Source organism: Rutilus rutilus (genome assembly GCF_951802725.1).
Source record: "Rutilus rutilus genome assembly, chromosome: 17".
In the NCBI taxonomy this organism is placed as follows: domain Eukaryota; kingdom Metazoa; phylum Chordata; class Actinopteri; order Cypriniformes; family Leuciscidae; genus Rutilus; species Rutilus rutilus.
The window spans coordinates 18,289,050-18,311,479 of NC_140230.1; the positions used below are offsets into that span (position 1 = coordinate 18,289,050).

Below are 22,430 nucleotides of genomic sequence, written 5' to 3' on the forward strand. Positions count from 1 at the left end.
ACTGAACCTCAGTCACACTGACTGAAATTAACACCACTATTTATAGAGAGAAAAAAAAGAGAAGATTTGTGCTTAAAAAAGAATCAGATTTTGAGGTGGATGGATTTTTACAGACACAAAAGAGAGAGGAGGCAGGGGTTAATGTAAAAGTAGATCATCACTCTCCGCTTTTTATTGTTCTCCTCATTTCTGAGTGGCTACCACAAGTTAATCGCTACCATTACAGACCATTATGCAGAACAGAGAAAGAAACATTGCTTTAGTCAGCCTTTATGGCTGGATAAATGGCATTTCGCACAACACACTGGTGGGAAGAGTATATGTGCTGAGAGAGAGAGAGAGAGAGAGAGAGGGAGGAAACCAGGATGTTATTTCAGGGCTCCGACATTAAAGTGTGGCTAATTAATGTCATGACCTCTTAACAGACATGCCCCCATTGAGACGAAACATTTAGCAGCACTTAACATTAGAGGAAAGGAAACATGAAAGCCAGACACTACACAGGGTGACAGATGGATATCATTTATTCATTAGCTTCATCAATTTACATCCAGATTTAATAACGAACAAAAACAAATACGCAAAGGAAAAGGAGTATGACTCAAATTAAATGACATTTACAGCATGCACGCATATGAACACGCACCCAACGTTGTGTAAAAGTTGTATCTGTGTTAGACTATGATGATGGTCTGTGACTGAGAAGTGGCCATCGGTTGGTTAATCGGTCTATACAAGCAAGCAGTCAACAATATGTGTGTCTGTGAGCGGGTTACTGAAGATTGAGATCAATTAGACTTTGACCAAATCTTTCCGCTCCCACGAAGCCTGAAACATACAAAAAGAAAGAATTGCTCAAGTGAGGATTTGTCATTATAATGATACTTTATGATTTTCCTTGTGGCTATAAATAGTGGTGAATATTAATTTTCTGGCCCAATTTACATCCATTCTGAATGCTTACAAAAAAAGGTACGTCTTAAAGTACACATTTTTTTCAGCAATCAACATTATGCCACAATTGATCTTAACTTACATAAAACCCAAGACGTTCTTTTACTCTATTTACCTCATATTTTAATAATCACATAATTATTATTGGAAACTTAGCAGCAGCACACGGACAAGGAATAGTCCCGAAATGTTAATGACGAGTCTCCGCTGAGAAGCCTTTAAAGCCTTGGACTCAGATTAATCTCTGTCAGACCGGCCCTGAATAAATTATACCTCTTCTTAAGTGACATTCTTTAGTGACAAAGAAAAAGCAGTGGTGATCAAAAGCCCCCCTCTCTTTCCAGAGCACATCCTGACATGAGATTTCTAAACCAGGACAGAGACAATTTTAAACTCATCGGGGCTTAATTAGGACTATAAGCCTGTGGGTGATTTCTTACACATCACACTTAACTAAAGACAGGAAGCAGTGCATAAGCTCACTGAAACAGCACACAAAAACATTCATAAATCATATTCTGTGTGCTTAAAAATGCCATTAGTAAATATAAACTCCTTGAGTGTTGATTTATGTGAGGTCAGTAGTTTTAACAGCTAAAAACTACACAGGGCTTCTTTAATATAAATCACTGTGATGTTTTATAGAGTTATGATACATTTTAGAGTTATTTATAGAGACTAAGATCAATTGGAGGGAATTCTAAAGCACTAAACCCTAAAATACAATTAACTTACCCTTTGACCTTTGAACTCTTTTTCCCTGGTTGCCGTGGTTCCTGAGAGGAGGCAGGGTCTCTCGGCTCAGCCGGCTGGTCTGCATCCTGATTGGATGCTGCTCCAGCAGGGGCGGGGCCAGATGATGGGGAAGCAGAACTTGCCTTGAGGGTTTTCTGTAGGTTTGATACCTAATTAAAGAGGTGAGAAAAAAACCTGTCACTGAATCCTGAAGTTGTCAAATAAGTAAAAATTAACTCTTTTAACATACAAAAAAAAGAGGCTGTTATATCATATGCTATATATGCAGATGTATATGGTATATCAGCTTAGTACTGCAAATTGCACCACATATATCCTATACTGCCTAATATATAAGCATTATGCCACAATAAACACTGCAAACTATATTATGCTACATTATTACTACTATAACCAATAAATATGGTTATTTTGCATATTTATCCAATGATGTGTAAAAATGCATAAACTGATCGCATACTATATACACTTCAGCGACAGTAAGAGTTTTTTAGTATTCTGAATTTAGACTTAATAAACTGTTTCATTTTACTTCTCAAACAGGCAAGCACATAAAACAGCCTTCATATATGAGTCGGTGAAGTGATGCTTTTTTATCATTAATAAATATGAATTTGTTCAAAATACATTAAAAATGGAAATCATACACACAATAACATGAATACACCTCTTCTATGATGAACATGTTTTTGATTCCTGATATTTTTGGGGAAGCTTAAAGTAAAAAAATGTCAGGGTGATGCAACTGTCCTGAAATCACAATGAAGAAAAAAGCCTCAAAAGAATGAATTTCAAAGGTAGTAGTTTGGCATTATGTTTTATTATTTATATAAAGGTTATATATTTACATTATTATAATTTATATGCATTTAAAATTGTAATTATAACTATATAATTATTAACTATAGTCTGCTAAGTCAAAGTAAAAAAATAACTTGAAAAATATATTTTGAAACCTTCATGAAACCAATGATTAAATTTGTACACTTACATGTATCCAAAGTATAACGAAAATATGTTTACTTTTTACAAAACGCATGAAATTTTAGGGTCATTAAATTGAAACTTGAGATGATATTTAAAAAAAATTACAAAGCCACATGAAATCAACATTTCTAAGATTTTGGCAAATGTGTTTTAAACTTAAAGTTGTATCCAAAAATTATTTTTTTATACTTTAAAAATGAGGAAAGTACAAAACACTAAACTTGGTTAAGGTATTTATCTGACAATGGCAATAAAGGCAAACTACAGCTACATGTTTTATTTTACTATGCCCCCCAAAAAATGCATAAAAACAAAAAGCTAAAATTTACTACAACAAAATCAGTTATTAATATTTTGTTGATTTTCTCTTGTTTTTGCATGTGCGCATTATTTCTTTGTTCGACAACCTTGCCAAAAATTATGTCCGCACAATATGACGTTTCATTGCTTTATCACAAATAAAACTGACTCCAAGAACAACTACGTAATATGATTACAAAATGTTTAACACATTTTAATACTATTTGTGTGTATGTGAATTTTCCTAGGCCAGACATAACTTTTGGCCACTACTGTATATGTCATTAAGGATGGGTGAAGATTCACACACAAACCTCTGTTTCCACTTGAACTTTGACCTTGAGCTGGCTTTCTCTGTACTGATTGGCTCTTGACACCTGCTCCTCAATGCCACACAGAACTGCTTCACAGCCTGCACACCTGAGCGAGACAGACAGAATATTTAACACCAACACGCAAGGCATTTTGCGACAGCATCCATCACACTCCATACTGACACAAACACAAATGAACACTTACCACTCCTGCAGTGTGTTGGCAATGTTGGGTAATTCGTTGGGGCCCAGGTCTCGACCTATGCTGCAATCTACCTCGACCTGCTGGTTCCTCTGGTCCAGTTTCCCGTGGATAATGTCACTGTAAACAGCCTCGATCAGCAGGTCTTCCAGCTCACGCACATTCTTCAGCTCTAACTGCTGGAGCAGTAGTGAATACGGCAGACACTATCGAGAGACAACAGCACAAAGAGGTTTGTTTGCTTCGTTTCTTATGAATAGTATGCTCTGGGGTAAGTTAAAACTTTTAATTTGTCCTAGTAATATTATAGAGGCTTGAAAGGAGAACACTGGTTTCGTCAATAATGCAAGCCAATAACACTAATAGCCCATACAGTTAACATCTGTGTGCCGTTCATAACAGAGCCTTATTAAAAACAGTGTTAAAGATGGCATAAAAGGGATGTTGGGACAGTCTTTCCTATTGTGACGCATCAAAGGCAACATTCAGACACACACCACATAAACTCAACAAACCACATAAAATCTGATCTTTTCAATTCCGATTTGTGCCAATCCATATGCGGTCCTAAATCCCGATACAGGTCAGATGTTTTGCGATGCAACCTCAGTCTGAACAATTCATGCGACTTTTACGTCACTCTAGAGCAACATTCGTCACAATTCTGTGCTTATGGGAGTCACTTCAAAGATTTTACAGACCTGAGATTATGAACAGTTGTGAAAGGTTGTCAGTGGAAGGACAGTGATGTGCCAGAAGTCAGAACTCGTAAGTATTACAATGACAGCTCTATATACAAGCAAAACATTAGGGCTTGTTTCATAAAGGTTTAAAACTCTGGTCTTTTTTCACATCCCCGTTTTAGTTTTTTTATATTGCCTGCACATAAATTCGCTGGCTTCTGCAGCAGATCACACAATAAATAAACGCGTAATCGCTTACTTTAATGTCCTCGTTTACTTCCGTAAGACAGTGTGCTGCGTGACGTCTTTATCGTCTTTTGCAGATGCGGGTCAGTCCAGGACCATGATCTGGTCACACTTGAATCTGATATTGGCCACATTTAAAACAATAATGTGAACAGCTATACAAAAAAGGATCTACGGGTCGCAGTGTGAATGTAGACCTTTCGAACTACAAAAAACGTAGGGCGGGACATGATTTTGTCTATCAGGAATTGAGTGGACAGTTGGAAGGTTGTGGTTTGCTATTGCTGTGATCTCATGTCGTCCCGTCCTCACATCATCAGAGAAAAGATGTCATTGAAAGAGGGAGGGAAGTTATTTTGAAGATTACAAAGGCACATTAATGTTTATAAAAAGAATGATCTACACAGGTAAATCATTTACAATTAATACTGCATAAATTGTCAATACTGATTTCATGGTTTGTTTAATAAATGAATCACTACCTTTAGATTGGAGGCCAGGCTGATGATTGACAGGTGACGGAGTTTGTTCTTCTGGGCGGGTGTGAGTTCAGGAAGCGAGGCTGCCCTCTCTAAATGGCAGACATACATTAAATTAACATACATTATAACCAAGCGTACAGCCAGGAGGGAAATAACTGATTACATTAAAGCCCTGGTAAAATCTGCAACAGAACATGGGCCAGAGACTCCCGCTTCCATCTCACAGGAGTTAACTTATTTAGCAAGGCAAAGGGCAGCATATACAGTCTCATTCTGAGTCAGAGCAGGGAATAAACCTACTGCCTCAGGGGCCAATATCTGGTCAGATCATTTGTTGTCATGGTTACCTTTATAGTCGCAGTAGGTTCCATACGCAAAAAGATTGAGAAGCTGGTACACTGGAGCATGGGGACCCGTCTCCAGCTAGAGAGAGAGAGAGTGAAGTACAGACAAAGATTGATGTGACAAAGTGTTGAAGTATTTTGTGTTTAGCACTAGCAGATAAGCACTTTAGTTCAGCTCTGAAGGAAATAAATGGTAGTGCAGTGCATGGGAACTCTGGGATCTCTGAGCAATATGTGGCAGAGATTCTTGCATGACCTGTAATGCAATAATGATGAAATCTGTTGACTTGCCAGTTTGTTATATTACAGCACTCTTAGCAAACATCAATATAATAATATATATTATAACAAATATACATATATTACCATTCAAATTTGTGGGGTCTTAATGTTTAAAAAGTTTGAAAGAAGTGAATCATTTTATTCAGCAATTAAATTGATTAAAAGTGACAGTAAAGATTAATATATTAAAGATTAATATTTCAAATAAATGCTGTTTTTTTTTTACTTTCCCTTCATCAAAGAATCCTGAAAAAAGGTATCATAGTTTCCACAAAAATATTAAGCAGCATAACTGTTTTCAACATTGACGATAATAATAATAATAAATGTTTCTTGAGCAGCATATTAGAATGATTTCTGAAGGATCATGTGACACTGAAGACTGGAGTAATGATGCTAAAAAATTCAGCTTTGATCGCAGGAATAAATTACATTTTAAAATACATTCAAATAGAAAACAGTTATACTAAATTGTAAAAAATAGTTCATGATTTTACTGTAATAAAAAAAATAAAAAAAGGATTAAATGCATCGGTGAGCATAAAAGACTTCAAAACCGATTCAAAAATCATACCAACCCCAAACATTTCAACAGTAGTGTATTAAATTATATATTTAATATAAAGTAATATAAATATCTATATAAATGCATACTGACATGAAATATGTGTTCTGAATGGGGGAAAACTTGCAACCTGACTGTTGAGATTAAATGTGAATAGGATTACAAACCATACATTTTTTTATATGGATCAGATTTAAATAATCAATGTTTTCAGGTGAACATGATTTTACCAAGTACAATGTGTTCCTGGATCAACATTCCAATCATCCAATCAGATTTGAGGGATGGGTTTACAATTAAAGTGAAGTTTAGGCTTACAACCAGGGTTAGATGCTTTAAAATCAGTGTTATTCAACTATCATTTCCCTCTGATTTTAGGGATAAGTTATGGGTACTGGGTAGGGTCAGGTTTAGGAGTAGGGATCTGGTTAGGAATGTGTTTTCGGACAGGAATGTCGTTCCTAGGATCAGGAACATGTCTCATTTGGCAAAATCATGGTGACCAAGGTTTTCAAGACCATAATACACTAATCTAATTTGAATTAGATGTGCAAAAAGGATTTGGTTTTAGACAGAATGGCGGAACATCAAGAAAGAAAACACTTGAACAGAAGATTAATCAACATGACATTAAAGATGACACACAAGCGTTATGTTAGACACAGAATTCATATAAAGTCATAAAGTATGACTGAAATAGATTTTTCAGCACACACATTCCTCACCTCACGGACGTTGGGCAGTTCTAGTATGTCTGAGAAAACATAGAGGCCTGGGGTTTCCAGAAGAGAGCTGATGGCCTGAGCCAGAGCTGGACCTGAGAGAGACAGCAGCTGATCCACCTCCATCTGACGGGACAGAAAGAGTTTAAACAACCCAAAGCCCACCATCTCAAAGGATGAGGTAGTATTAAAAGCTGAAGAAAGTTTGCCTTTCATAAATAAAGAGAACTGAGTTCAGACTTCTTAACTGCAATAGTTGTTCTTATTAAATCCGTACCAGCAAGCCTCAATAACTCATGTACAATAAACCTGTTTCATTGGGCTTGTTAAATGGCTGTTGATCCAAAGCAATATGCTTTCGACGACACTTTGATGCAGGGATTTAATAAGACAGGTGGCTCACGGTAAAATTAACTACATTATCAGGGTGAAGTTATGCATGATGCACTTTCATGATGATTAAAACAAGACTGCCAAGCGCACTAGGAGATTACAGCTCTGAGACAGCCAAAAAAACGATGCGTTTAAATGCACTTGACATAATACGATGATTTAGGAGACCACAAATGATAATGAAAACAATGCATGTACAATTGCAACATTTTTGGAAACAAGCATAATAGTGAACAAAAGTGTAAAGTTGTTCATCAACAAACTAGTCAAAAGGTTTCAGCAAATTAAAACATTGTCTAACTGTAGATATACTTTGTTAAATGGGGTCTAAATGCATTCGGTGTTGTTTAATACTCATAAAAAGAATAAAGCAGTCAGCTCGTACTCAATGTTGAGCACCCGGTATGGAATACATCAACACAACACCAGCTAGGCCTTGCCGTTGTTAAACTAATGTCGTACATAAGCACGCAGCGTTGGGAACTTTACCAAGCATGCTCAAATGTATAATATTAATGTGCGACCACATTTTGCATGCTGAAATGTGCCGACAAAGCGATATAGTTACCTTATTTATAAAGACTGAGGTTGTTTGTGCCAACTGTGGTGTCACTGCTACTTCCGTTAGCAAGCGTGCTACGACATAAAAACGTGCCCTCTGATTGGCGGAGAGGCAGAAGGGTGGGCGTGACCACAGAGCGATTACGAGAGTGAGCGGACACACATCGCCACCGTGTGGTCACGAGAATTATACATTCTTGGGCTGTGTTCAGTCAAATCAATATCTACTTTTACTAATCTCTCTCTCTCTCTCTCTCTCTCTCTCTGTATATATATCCATATCTATATCTATATATATGTATATATGTGTATATATATATATATATATATATAGATAGATAGATAGATAGATAGATAGATAGATAGATAGATAGATAGATAGATAGATAGATAGATAGATAGATAGTACTAATACTTTTACTAATATTAATATATATATATATATATATAACTAATACGTTTACTAATATATATATATTATATATATACTTTTGCATCTGAACTATATATATATATATATATATATATATATATATATATATATATATATATATATAGGCTATATATGAAGAGTTCAGATGCAAAAGCCTCTAAGTACAGGACAGTTAGGATATTTTTTAAGATATTCTGTGTTTTCATAAAGCTTCTCTAAAGATACACAAGCAGTCAAACATTTGGATATGAATGGTTTAATCTAAATGCTCATGCTTCATTTTGGATTAGTAAACAAATGTAACATGTATTATATATATATATATATAGCCTATATATGAAGAGTTCAGATGCAAAAGCCTCTAAGTGCCTGCATGCCATCTGAAATTTTCTTCTAGAATGATAATTTTTATCAAGCTTGTATATTTAAGTTCAATAATTTCACTTAAATTACAATTAATAGGTAATTTCCATTGCCATTTAAGTGAAATTACTGAACTTAAATATACAAGCTTGATAAAAAATTATCATTCTAGAAGAAAATTTCAGATGGCATGCAGGCACTTAGAGGCTTTTGCATCTGAACTCTTCATATATAGGCTATATATATATATATATATATATATATATATATATATATATAATACGTTACATTTGTTTACTAATCCAAAATGAAGCATGAGCATTTAGATTAAACCATTCATATCCAAATGTTTGACTGCTTGTGTATCTTTAGAGAAGCTTTATGAAAACACAGAATATCTTAAAAAATATCCTAACTGTCCTGTACTGACATAACATGATCTTGTGCTGAAATGTCTTGTATTGAATTCTGCTTGTACAGTTCAATATGGCAAGCCGTTTTAGCTTAAATTGTACCCAGCGTTACTCGTCGTAATTGCATTATTACTAGTACAATTACAATTACAGAGCTCTCTAATTGAATTTTTACTAGTAAAAAAACGAATTAAAGATATGTATAATTGCAGAGCTCTGTAATTGAATTAAAGAGCTCTGCAATTGTAATTCTTACTAGTAACAATTCAATTGTAGAGCTCCGTAATTAAAAATGAATGGAAGTCAGTGGAGACATATATGACTAGTAAAAATTAATTTGTAGAGCTCTCTAATTGGAATTGTTACTAGTAAAAATGCAATTACGACGAGTAACGCTGGGTACAATTTAAGCTAAAACGGCTTGCCATAGTTCAACAGTGTGCTCAAACAATTAAACAACCTTTATTGTTTGGTTTTCCCTGCTGACAAAACTAGCTTAAACCACGCATAGATGGTTTATAATTCTTAGCTTGTTTAAGCTGGTTTATTCCCAAGCCTGACCAGCTTGTCTGTAGACTTGCGTTGTGTTTGATTGCATTTAATACTTAAACGTTTTTTTTTCTTTGGTGCCTTGGGAAAGTGGGTGATGATGAGTGGGAAAAAACATTATTGTGCAATGTTTTCAGCTTTTTCAAACGTCAAGTCAAATTAAAAACACACAACTGAACCTTAACCTCTGAGAATTTCACTGTTTATTTAAAAGAAGGAGGGCAATAGAAAAATAGATATTGGCTACATTTTTACACATTTCAACTCAACTCAACATCAATTCAAATGTTAAAAGTGATAGGATCCATCTCACAGATACGTTTATAAATGAAATCACAGGGCACGTCGAACCAGGTTTTCGAGTGCGAGTCCAGCACTGCACAGTCTTCTCCATGAACCCCTCCTGACTGGTGATTATTGGGCTCTTTATGCCATTCATTCCAGTACCTATAGAGAGCAGCGGCGAGTCCAGAGGAACCACCAGGAAAACATCATTATCCCACACAGTGACGTCAATTTAGCAATTTTGTTGTTAGATTTAGCAACTTTTCAGGCAGCTTCTTCTTTTTCCCCCAAAAAGCACCCAGCAACAAATGTAGCTAATTTTTTAATTTATTTGGTGACTTTTAGCAATTTTTCAAAAGTTGCTAACTCAAACAAGTGTACCCTCTAAAAGACACAACAATTGCATACTGTATAGCAGGTAGGCCTACTACATTTGGTTTGAAACTTACTTTGTGACTGTTGAAAAAGCATGTTCTTTAAAGTAGGAATGTGTGAACGTACTACATATAGGCTATGCCATGTTGTCACTACATGCGGCCTCAAAGAAAAGTGAAGTGTCTATGGAATAATCTGTCTTCATAATCTCTCCGGAAATAGTAGGCCATCCTGGTACTTTTCTCATTCTGTTCGAATATGTATTCAGACATAGGCTACTACTTTTTTGGCATACTGTTTTTCGTAAACTTTACAGTAGGGTAGTATTTGATTAGGGAAGTATTTCGAACACAGCGGCTGCGTCTGAAATCGCTTCACATAAAAAGTATGTTCTATATAGTATGAATGTAATCTGGATTCGCCATGTTGTCATTATCATGTGACCCACCAGCGTCAGTAGTGTCACTTCACTGCCATTCACAAATCCTCTCCCGTGGAGCATCGTATGCACACTTCAGAATGTCGCCGGAAGAAGTAAGTCACCTGGGTACTTTTTGCCTACTCTTTTATGGACACAGCTAAATATTCTTCATGTTTTCATGCCGTCACATACTGTTTTATGTCACTATGTAATGATGCCATCACGCAATGACATCATTAGCAACTTTTAGCAACAAACTGACCTGCCTCTAGCAACTTCTCCTAAAAATGATTTGGCAACAGTGATCCCACCATTTCACATTTAAATAACCATCAATGTCTTGACTGTCACTGAGATGTTTAGGAAGAGTTCTAAAATTTTATAAATAGTTTTAGAAATGATATAAATCTAAAATTGTGTGTGTGTGTGTGTATGTATGTGTGTGTGTGTGCGCGTACGTCTTATTAACCACTGTGTTGTCCACCCATTTCCACACTCCCTCAGTCTCAGCGTCTGATAAACCGATCCAAAAATGATAGTCAAATCCACCAAGATTGCGTGCGACACCCTCAAGGGTGTGCTGTATTAAAAAAAAAAATACATCAATAGTAGCCTATATATCATAATGAATAAATATATCACAGTGAACAAACATGATGCAAACATTATTTATTGAAATAAATGTTTTTATTTTCCATCTTAGAAGTGGAAGAAGACTTACGTGTTGTTCGTGGCTGTGCAGTATTGTCAGATGGCCACCCATGGACGCGCAGCTCTCTTTGCTGTGCTGCCAGTCAAGTTTATCCTCACTAAAGAAATAACACCTCCCTTCTAAATGCATCCAGGCCTCCGGGCATGGCCTGCATTTGATCACTGCGAAAGAGAGATGTTAATGATTCTGAATGAAAACCCTTGGGCGTCAAATACCATTCAGCGATACACTTATTTTTGCCTCAGTCCTCACCCTGTTTTGAACAAGTCTTTCCAAGAGTTGTGTATTCTGAGCAGAGGCGGGAGAAACGCTCCTCCATGGAAGTGAGTTTGAGAGACAGAGACGCAGCCTCAGACTCATCACTCTTGACTGGCTCTACAGTGACAGATGGTCTGCGACTGTTTACCACTGCAGAGACACAGAGACAGAGAGTTTATACCATCCAAAAAGTGAAAGGGACATGTGAATTGAAGCAGTGGGCAGCCATTTTTGCTGTGGCAACTGGGAGCGATTGATGGCACCTCAGTCATTCCTGGTATTGGGAATCGAACCTAACCCTAACCAGAACCTGCAACCTTCAGCTTACCAGTCTGACTCTCTAACCATTAGGCCACGGCTGCCCCAATATTTTAACCAGTAGTCGATCAAATGCTTATCAGATTCAGAACCAGCCATTTATTATCATTACCTGATAGGGATATTTGGAATTAATATTATTAATATGCCCTAAAGCTGAATACAAAACATTCAACAAAAAATCTATTCTATTCTATTCTATTCTATTCTATTCTATTCTATTCTATTCTATTCTATTCTATTTAGGGACACACACTATATCAGTATAAATATTGGTTATTGGCCAATATTATAGATTTGTATTTACTGGTATATTATGTTCATTTGCATGCTCATTTCCCATAATTTTACATTTATATATCCTTTACTATCATCATGATCTTATTAAATGTAATCTTTAAATACTCTATTAATTTAATAACACATTTAAATGTAATCTTTAGCAAATCTCAAAATTAATATATGATGCCTAAATTCACGCATTTGTGTGATTTAAGTTTTTACTGTTTTTTGTAATTATTTAGACAAATTAGTAAAGAATATTAATACCAGCGTTTCAGTATCATCCAAAATTGTAATATTGGTTCATCTCTAATTCTATTCTATTCTATTCTATTCTATTCTATTCTATTCTATTCTATTCTATTCTATTCTATTCTATTCTATTCATTATGCAACCCAAACGTACTTTGACATTACCAGAGAGGCAGAGGCTTACGTGCATGATGTGTACGTGTAGCAGTGTGTTTACTTACAGAGAATGCCAAGTACTATGTTTGCACAAACTGAGGTCAATAGAGCAATGAGCAGGACAAGAGAAGCCTGTCCCCTCAAACACTTCGTCCCTTTCTGAACACCTGATGAAGCACAAAATCATTGGTTATTACTCTGACTTGTCCCACATGTCTCTTTGTATTCCACTCTCCCCTCAAGTTCACATACAGTTCTCACATTATGAACACACATGCATTACCTTGTTTGCCCTGTGATGTGAGTATGGGTCTGTTCCCACTCTGAGAGATGTCTTCTGTGAACTCTTGTAAACTGGTGTAATTTTCAATATCTTCCATCTTAAAACATAAAGTTCAGTAAATCTGTCGGCCACCGTCTTCTTTATTTAATAGCAGAGCTTTTTAAGTAATGTCTTTATCTTGTAGTCCTGTCCTCCAGATCACCAACAATGAAACAACAGTCCATGAAGAGGAGAGCAATCAAAGGAGAGCTTCCCTGGAAGAATTAAGAAGAGAAAGTTCTTCCTGAGTTTTCTCTGCTCAGACTTGTCCGAACTGCTCCTTTTTACAGCTCTCCCGGCTCTAACTTTTATCCCCTTTTCTCTCCCTCCCCCGTATTTCGGTGGTCACGTGCCCATTTCAGGGTTGGAAGAAGATAAACACTGGCAGGAAGAATTAGAAGAGAGATGGTTATGCAATACTGATTTTTTTTTTTATGAGTCAGTTGTAGACTGTTCTAGCCAATACGAAGAACAGTTTGTTCATAATAGTGTAATATGTTTTTTCCCACATATATTCCTGTAAAATGTTTCATACTGAACAAGTTGTGAAATCCAGCTGTACACAAAACATCAAAACCAAGTTTGTATTTCATTTCAGATGATTTACTTGCGTGTGTACAATGGAGTCTTAAGGTTAAAAGCAACTTAATTATTTAGAGGTGAAACATATAATTAGGCTTTTAATTCCCTTTTCTGGGAAATTGTGCCTAATCTGACATCTGATTATTGAAGTTATTACAGCCATACTTTTTAACTGGTCCACACAAAGCAGTGCTTAACCTGTATGAACTTATTTCGTGTGCTGAACACAAAAGATGATATTTTGAAGAATGTGGGTAACTAAAAAAATTAAAAATACTATGGAAGTCATTAGGGAGCAGCAACTGTTTGGTTACCAACATTCTTCAAAATATCTTCCTTTATGTTGAACTGAAGAAAGAACTTCATACGTTTAGAATAACTTGAGGGCGAGTAAATAAATAATAACAGAATAAAAATTTGGGGGTGAATTAACCCTTTCATATAGCAAAATAGATAGTTTTATGAACTTTTAACCCTCTGATGGTCCTCGGTCATTTCTGACCGAATAATTTTCTGTTTTGAAATTTTAAAAATCACAGCTTCATCGGAAGGTTATGAAACTTGGTGACTTTTCTGGCATTAGGTATGTGAATACAAAAAAAAATTGAGGTCATGATCCTAGCATGCTAAGTGGTCGTAAACAAAAAGAGTCACACTCGTGGTCTTCGGTCAAAAATGACCGACCAATAGGAAATGAATGGGAAATTTACAAAAACACAATGTACAATCTACAAATCGGACACGATTCTAAAACAAAGTACACCGCAGTAAAGGGGTGACACTCTACAAAATCAAGAGTGCAAAAAATTCACACCCACCCACACACACACACATACAAACACACGTTTATACACATACACAAATTCAGATTACAAAAATCTGTTTTGAATTTTTAAAAATCACAGCTTCATCAGAATGTTACGAAACTTGGTGACTTTTCTGGCATTAGGTATGTGAACACACAAACAAATTGAGTTCATGATCCGAGCATGCTAAGTGGTCGTAAAAAAATTTGTCATGATTTTGGTCTTCGGTCAAAATTACCCCCATAGGAAATGAATGGGAAATTGACAAAAACACAAATTCTCTACAAATCAGCCACGATGCAGAAAAAAAGTGCTCAGCAATGAAGGGGTGAAGCTCTAAAACATCAAGAGTGAAAAACATAACATAATTAATAATTATAATTAATATATGTATATATAATTAATATAATAATTATTAAAATTATTAAAATAATAATTAATAAAATGTTATAAACCTTGGCAAAAAGTATTATTTGAGAATTTCTAAAAAAATACATTCAATCCACATCTTAAAAGTAAGTAATTTGGTCCAAAAACAACTAGAATTCACAAGCATCTCCATTTAGAGCTATACATTTTTTAGAGTTTCATTTTTAGGTGTCCGGTCATTTATGACCGGGAAGGCCCCCAGTGTGACTGCTAAACGAAGACCATCAGAGGGTTAAAAATGCTTCTTATCTCTTTTGGTGTCATTCCATCGGTCAGTATTTTGGTGGAAATCCTTAAAACCGAAAAACTATGTAAACTAAAAAAATCCCAGACCACATTACATGGGTTTCTGTGGCTAGGGTTAAACACTATATCACTAAAGGTTTTGGCAAACTCTCTTTTGCTACTTTCAGAGACTGATGAGACATAAAACTGATGTGTAGGAAAAAAACAAGTCAAAAGCATGACTCAGCACTGTCACAAAATCATTACGCAAGATTTTGGTCAATCCATGACTCGGAATTTATGCAAACTAATCTGGCCTGATTTAATATGACACTGCTGTTTTAATATTTAACTGACAGAGCTCTGTACTGACAGGTATTCTTCTCTGGATCAGAATATAGACATTTTAGACCATACATAATGTATGTTTTGTATATCTTCGTCACAACATCACACTATTTTTCCTGTGGAGACGAATTTCTTTTTGCTATTCTGTCTCCATCTTTTTTTTTCTTTTTTTATCCAGTTTAACTGAGTTTAACTTTTCCTATGCGTGACTGAGCCATTCCCCAGATAGCAGTCACTTTCCTACTTGAGATAAAAAGGACCTTCAATGAGTAGAGAAAAAAAACCCGAATGAATACATTTCATGAGGGAGTGTATACTCCTGACTCTTGTTAATACGTTTGAATATGACAGTATATATAAATCACAGCATCACTGTGGTGTGGTGTTTTACATCGTTTATCCTCCCTCTGTCAAAGAAAATTCATTTTCATTCCACTGCTGTGGAGAAATGAATCAATTCTGCTAAATGAATAAATGGAAATGTGAATGTAAAACCTCAATTGTATTAGTTTAGATTGACCTTTCGCTTGTGTATATTTTACCGTGTCATGTATGCCTTCTCAGATGTTTCTGTCTCTTGCAGCTGTTCGTTTATCATAAAAAGGTTATTCAGCATGGCCTCGGCTGCATTCCTTTTCTATCTCCAGCTGTTTCTTCACTTCCTGTTCCTGCTTTCTCAAAACAGCTGCATCTCCTCCAAACACACAACAGAGCTTTTCTGAAAGCAATAATTATTATTATTATAATATTAATTTAAAAACATACAAACATTAACTGACTTTAGTATCAAAAATCACTTTGAGATAGGCCCTAACTGCGATGTAATACTGTAATTTTCTGTTATTATTAAAAAATGTTATGCCATATTATTCAGTTCCCTGTTGCCTTTGGCAAAACAGTTAAAATAAATCCCAGTCCATCCTTCAGCACGTACTTTAGGATAAAAAGACTCCAGCAGACTTCCTTAAAAAGACATTAATTGCCATTGAATAAGTTCAATTCAACAAGCTTTGTAATGTCTTAAAAAGCAGTGAGTTGAAACACTTGATTTTATTCCTCTTTCAAAAATGCTGTTCATTTTGTAAATAAAATCCTTGATTTTTCCCTCCATCCACCAAAACACTCAGAATACCTAAAACACCATTATTACTATAAGATTGATAAAAAATTATTCAAGGTATGATACTGTGCGTGAAAAAATAGTAAACGTTTTTTTTCTTTTTTACTGTCGACACCCAGTACCCCCTTGTGATCCCAAGACTTAAATCCTTGTCTTAGAGATTTACTATGGACTTTATGTGTGGTCCATCTGTGTCACAGCTTGTTCCACAAAAGAAAGAGAGATGTGTATCTAATCGCATTAGTTTTATTAAATTAATAAAACAAAACTACTCTGGAGCACAGCACAAGAAAATAAAAAGAGAACCACAAAATTATCCAATACATCAACAATGACGGATAAATAACTAAACTCAACAGGGGGTATAAATATACAGGATAACAAGGAACTAAACAAGAAACAGGTGAACATCATAATCAGTACCACAAATGTATGTTCTATAATATAGTATGGACGTGTGTGTGAATGTTATTTGGACGTCCTACGTGCCATGTTGGCACTGTCATGTGACTTACCAGCATCAGTTGCGTCACTTTACTGTCATTCACAGATTCTCTCCTGCAGCCTCATGGGAAAGTAAAGCGTCGTACGCACAACACTTCAGAATCTCACCAGAAGAAGTATCTGGGTACTTTTCGTCTACTCTTATGAGTACTGTGAATTCGGACATACTTGCCTACAATCCAAAACAGGCCTACAAAATAGAAGGTTTGATTTATAGATACATCTATTTATCTCCACACCGCTCTGTGTGAATGAGAGACATTTTGTCTGCATTGCAAAAACACAACCTGACGTGTCTCACTGTCACTGGGGATATTTTGGGGATATTTAATTTGATTTTATCAATCAATAAATTCCACTAGAAACAAACCTTGTTGTATTATTTTAATTTAATACTGTGAAGCTGCTTTGATACAATCTGTATTGTGAAAAGCGCTATACAAATATACTTGACTTGACTTGACTTGACTGTCTAGAATAAACCCCAACTCTTCTGGTTATTATCTGGCTGACAATTAGGGTTTTTTCACTGCCCCTTACAGCATACACTGTCATCTGTATGTTGATTGTCATCTTTTACTGAAAGAGATATGTTCTCAAAACATTTAGAAAATAATGCCTGCCAGAGAGAACCATTCTTCTCCTTTGGGTAATATCTAACTGTAAGTCCACGTTCCCATCCTGGTTCAACTTCCATGCCAACCTCCCAGTACATCTGACCAGGTTGTATGTTCTCCACAAAATTTTCCTTATAACCTTTGTGAAACTTCTGGAATTTGGCAAAGCAATCTTCCCCTTGAGACTGCAGATGGCTATCTTTTCTGATTCAGGTCTTTGTCTATAACGTATCTAATAGATCTAAGAAAAAAAAAAGATTATAAGAATCAAACATTTTCCAAACAAATGATAACTTAAAAAAACGTCTCCAAACATAATAAATATGGTGATCTAGACATTTATAGGCCATAATGTTATTTGTATTTTGTGCATATTTTATGTTTAATAATAGTATATTTTTCTGTGTTTATCTTATATTTTTTTGTTTCCTATGTAATGTTTCTAAACTATGTATTTGGTATTTAACATGGTGTCTCTTTAAGAGAATAGGATATGAATGTTTAGAGGATGTATTATTTAAGCCTGTAGTGGCATTACTTATCTGTGTGATCAGCTGTGGAAGCACATGGCTTTTCCTGTCTTTTGTTTGCTTCTGTTCTGTTTGGAAACTAGAATAAATCAGTTTTTTGTTAAGGAATATGATGCGTGTAGAGACTTTAAAGACACAGACAGATAATCACCAAATTATGGACTTTACCTTTATGGTTCTGTTTAATAACAGAAATAAAAATGTGAATGTGTTAAATAATTTTTCATAAAACATTACCATGAGAGATGTTCATAGACCTTTCTCACAATAACCGGAAATACGTAATCGTTGTGAAAGCGGAGTTCCTGTCAAGCGTCAACACACCAGAAAAACATAAACCCGGGCAAGTTTAAAATGGATCAAAGAGTCTACACAACTTCATTAACGGATTTGCCAAATATTACATTTGCTGATGTGACGACTCGTAGAGGAAAACTCCGTCACAAAAAAGAAAAAAAGAAATAAAGGGTACAAAATTTTCCACACGGAATTTGGCCATAAATATCAAGGTAAGTAGAGAGCGAGGCTAACTGTTACTGAACTGTTAACTAAAATGACAAATCATTAGCGTGTCAATAGTTCTTGCTAGTTACTTGAGCCATGTGTTTATGTTGCCTTGACTGCGGAGGAAGTAGATTACCACGACGATTGCGTATTTCCGGTCACAAATACGGAAGTTGTGAGAAAGGTCTATTAGGGCTCAACTCACCATAGCTGTGTCCCAATGTTGAAGGCTGCATCCTTCGAAGGACGCAGACTTCAAGGATGCAGCCTATGCGTCCTCTGAAGGACGCACCATGTAGCCTTCCTAGGATTTCCTAATTGTGCAACCAGGTGTTCCCGATCACCGCTCCTGGCACCAAGCAACGGTGCGAGAGGACAGCTGCTATCCTGATCATTCATTTTGATAACTGAGTAAACAGCTATGGAGCCAGAATTGGCTATTGTCATTTTTATGTTTTATATTTTACTGGAGGTCATGGTGTGCCCCGGCGCTGCCGAATCGTGTATTTTCGGTTTAGCCCTGTTTGAATACAAAACCCAATTTATTATAAAAAGTCCAGTATTTCTCGCGCTCGTCATCTGCAGCTGTCACAGTTGCCAGGCGACAAGAACAATCCTTCGCAGGCTAGACCAGTCCGAGCGCTTCAGATGCGCCCTTTGATATGGGACGCTGCTGTAGTTAGCAACAATTTGTTAATATTGTGACAATAAGCCTACATTTTGTTACTTTAATTTTCGGAACTGCATATTTCGTTAAGTATGCACTTACAAATGTGAAGTAAGTACTTTTTTCCCTCACATCACAATGTGATTACATTACACTACACAAAAGTATATAATGTAACAACCAGATATTACTGTATATTGAAAATATACAGAAGTAAAATGCAACATAGCCTACGCAGTAATGCAGTATTAGCCTGATATAAATGCAGTAGTTATTAAAAGTACTTTTTTCAGAAAGCCGTCGATTGAATCAGCCCTGCAAACCTGTTGGTAGACAACTTAGTGGATAGTGGAAATATGCACTTTAACACTCTGGAGACCATCCCAGATGATGTCCCACCAGCAGGAGGCATTACCAGGGGCAGCCCATCCCGGTCCAGCAGCTCAGCTCAATCTACATCATTTTTTTCTTATTTTATGTATTGTAAAATTAAATGTTTTATGTTGATTTTGATATGTTTAACATATTTTGTAAATAGTTGGAAAAAGTACTTTAATGTAGCCTAAAGAACAAATGATTTTCATTTACCAATTTTATTTGAAAAAATAAAAAGGTGTAGAATTTGTTTCATGCAGAAAGTATTACTGTCATTACAAAAATAAACCATGTCCAGAACAATTCATTCTCTTTTATTTACACAATTAAAGTTGCATAAAAATAAATGTACATAATTTTTCTTTTAAAAAATAAAAGTGAAAAAAGTGAAACAAGAATATGTAGAAAATATATATATTTTTCAATCATTCTCTCAAGAAGAGAAAACAGCCTGTCCATCCTCTCCCTTCTTTCCTGTGCACTCCTCGCCTCTGCCTCCCTCTGTAGTTGCATTTCTTCTCTGATCAAGTCCAAAAACTCGTCCTGTCTCGCCGCCTTTGTGGTGCTGCTGCCCCTGGCTCCTCCTCACCGTGGGCACCCACTACTGAACTCGGCCCTGGTGTGTCCTCAGGGATTGAGGCGATGAGGACAGGGGGGTTGGTGCAATGCCTCTGTCCCAACATCTCATCCATGAGGACAAACCAGGGCCAAGTTGCAGCAGTGGGTTTCCCACTCACACCCTCTCCTGTCCCAGGACACTTGCAATCCTAAAGGCAGAGCAAATGAACCATGGCTTGTTAACAACAACAGGACAATACATTTCAGCAAAGATGTGTGTACTTTTCTTTATATATATATATATATATATATATATATATATATATATATATATATATATATATATAGACCCATTTTTTCCTGAATTGTTCTAAAAAAGCAGAAAAGGGTACTTAACACAGAGGAGCAATCTTAAGTGTATTGTTAACAGTGCAAAATATGACACATCAAGACATGCATACAAAATACTTAAGAAATCATATTTCTGTATACTAAAATTAGGTTAAAACCACATAGCTTGCATGACAGCACTACAAAAACACATAAAAGTGAAACCCCATTGCCTTATCTACTGCTTTTCTTATTGTTTTGGGCTTTATTGTGTGAGTGATATTTCTTATAATACACAAGTGCAAATATTACAAATAGGTCGTTAAACTAATAACGTTATTACCACAAGTTTTGCCTAAAACTACCTGATAAATGAAGCCACGCAATGGTGACGAAGAAGTTAAGAAGAAGTTTATAAGAAAATTTAACTCTGGTTTCGCTAGCTATTTGAGTAAATGAAAACATAATACTTACATTTTGCTGTCCACCACCGATCTCTAGTCTCGGCCGCCTTTAAAAATAAATAAATAAATGCTGTCGTCAACGGCGCGCAATGACTTATGGGGTAGAATAGGCCGCTAAGTGTCCATTTGGATGTATCCTACTTTTCACGGGGAAACGAAGGGTGCATTTGGCGTCGCTTTTGAATCAGGGAAGCCTTCGTCGCGGCGCGATGACGCAACCGGCCTTCGAATACGGCCTTCGAAGGATGGAGAATTGAATTGGGACAGCCTTCATCGAGCTGCGGTGACGCAATCGGCCTTCAAATGCGACCTTCCAAGGATGCAGCCTTTGAATTGGGACGTCCTTCGTCGCGCCGCTGTGACGCAATCGGCCTTCAAATACGGCCATCCGGCCTTCAAATACGGCCTTCGAAGGACGCAGCCTTCACTTTGGGACACAGCTCATCTTTAACGGTTATGGGTAGGTTTCATGGTCTGGGGTAGGGTTAGGGTTAGACCGCTAGTAGGCGCCTTCTGGCCCATATCTTTCTGCGTCTCAAATTGACGCTAAAGGGTGACATGTGCGTTCGATGTAGACGAAATGTCAAAAGCGTCAGTATATGACGCCTTGGGATGAGAACGGGCTGCTCATTCATTCATCCCACCAGGGTCAATAAGTGCTCTCACAGTCACATTATGTTGCTTCTAATTTCTTAAATTGTGCGTCCTTGATTTCTTTCCTTGCTTTCTTTCCTCACGTCATAGCAACTTACTCCCAACCCAAGGACGCACTTAAGTATCACTTCAAAATTTCATCAGCTGCGCTCAAGGGATCTGGCCTTATGTTGTTTAAGTTGGTTATCTAAGAAATTCATAATAAATAATAATAAAGCATGATACCCTGTTGAAATATGTAAGCTGTATGATTTAATTAAATTGCAAAATGTAAAACATAAATTAACATTATTGTGACAGATATGAAGGAGAAGGAGAATTAAACGTGCATCAAGTTTTTCGACAAGAAAGACACATACACCTGTGCATCCTCGCTCATATCTCCTCTGGAAGCTTCCTCACTCATCGTGGTGCAATTCTTATTCTTCTTTTGAATTTAATGGCGGTTGGCAAATTAGTGCCATAAATCAGCCAATTAGTGAATTGAGATGTCTTTCAAGAAATCCCTCAACAAAAACACATTATTATAGGCCTACAAAAAGCTGTCATTACAGTTTCATCCTGTCAAAATGATCTCCTAGCTTCTTCTACAGGCTTGAAACTGTGTCCAGTGTGTTTCTCTCCCTCCTTGCAGATGAGGCAAACCAATCTCTGATCGTTCTCACAGAGTTGCTCTTCATGGTCAGGACACAACAGTTCTTGTGCTTTCCTTGGAGTCTGTTGTTTTGTCTTGCGCTGTTGTTGAACGACGTCCACGACGTTTCTCAGAACTCGGTTACCTTTAACA

General features: G+C 36.3%; 2 protein-coding genes across 2 annotated transcripts; both read right to left on the minus strand.

Annotated features, from left to right (window-relative positions):
- Positions 1-506: 506 nt before the first annotated feature.
- cops7a (COP9 constitutive photomorphogenic homolog subunit 7A) lies at positions 507-7,946 on the minus strand. The gene is made up of 8 exons (XM_084384831.1): positions 7,799-7,946; positions 6,841-6,963; positions 5,272-5,347; positions 4,925-5,013; positions 3,517-3,719; positions 3,312-3,417; positions 1,690-1,859; positions 507-828 (listed from the first exon to the last, which is right to left on the minus strand). The coding sequence occupies exons 2-8, from the start codon at positions 6,961-6,963 to the stop codon at positions 789-791; spliced, it is 807 nt and encodes a 268-aa protein (XP_084240957.1). The 5' UTR covers positions 7,799-7,946; the 3' UTR covers positions 507-788.
- Positions 7,947-9,734: 1,788 nt separating this feature from the next.
- Positions 9,735-13,290, minus strand: cldc1 (C-type lectin domain containing 1). Its single transcript, XM_084435601.1, has 6 exons — positions 12,892-13,290; positions 12,674-12,775; positions 11,595-11,750; positions 11,352-11,503; positions 11,089-11,210; positions 9,735-9,996 (listed from the first exon to the last, which is right to left on the minus strand). The coding sequence occupies exons 1-6, from the start codon at positions 12,986-12,988 to the stop codon at positions 9,831-9,833; spliced, it is 795 nt and encodes a 264-aa protein (XP_084291727.1). The 5' UTR covers positions 12,989-13,290; the 3' UTR covers positions 9,735-9,830.
- Positions 13,291-22,430: the final 9,140 nt, after the last annotated feature.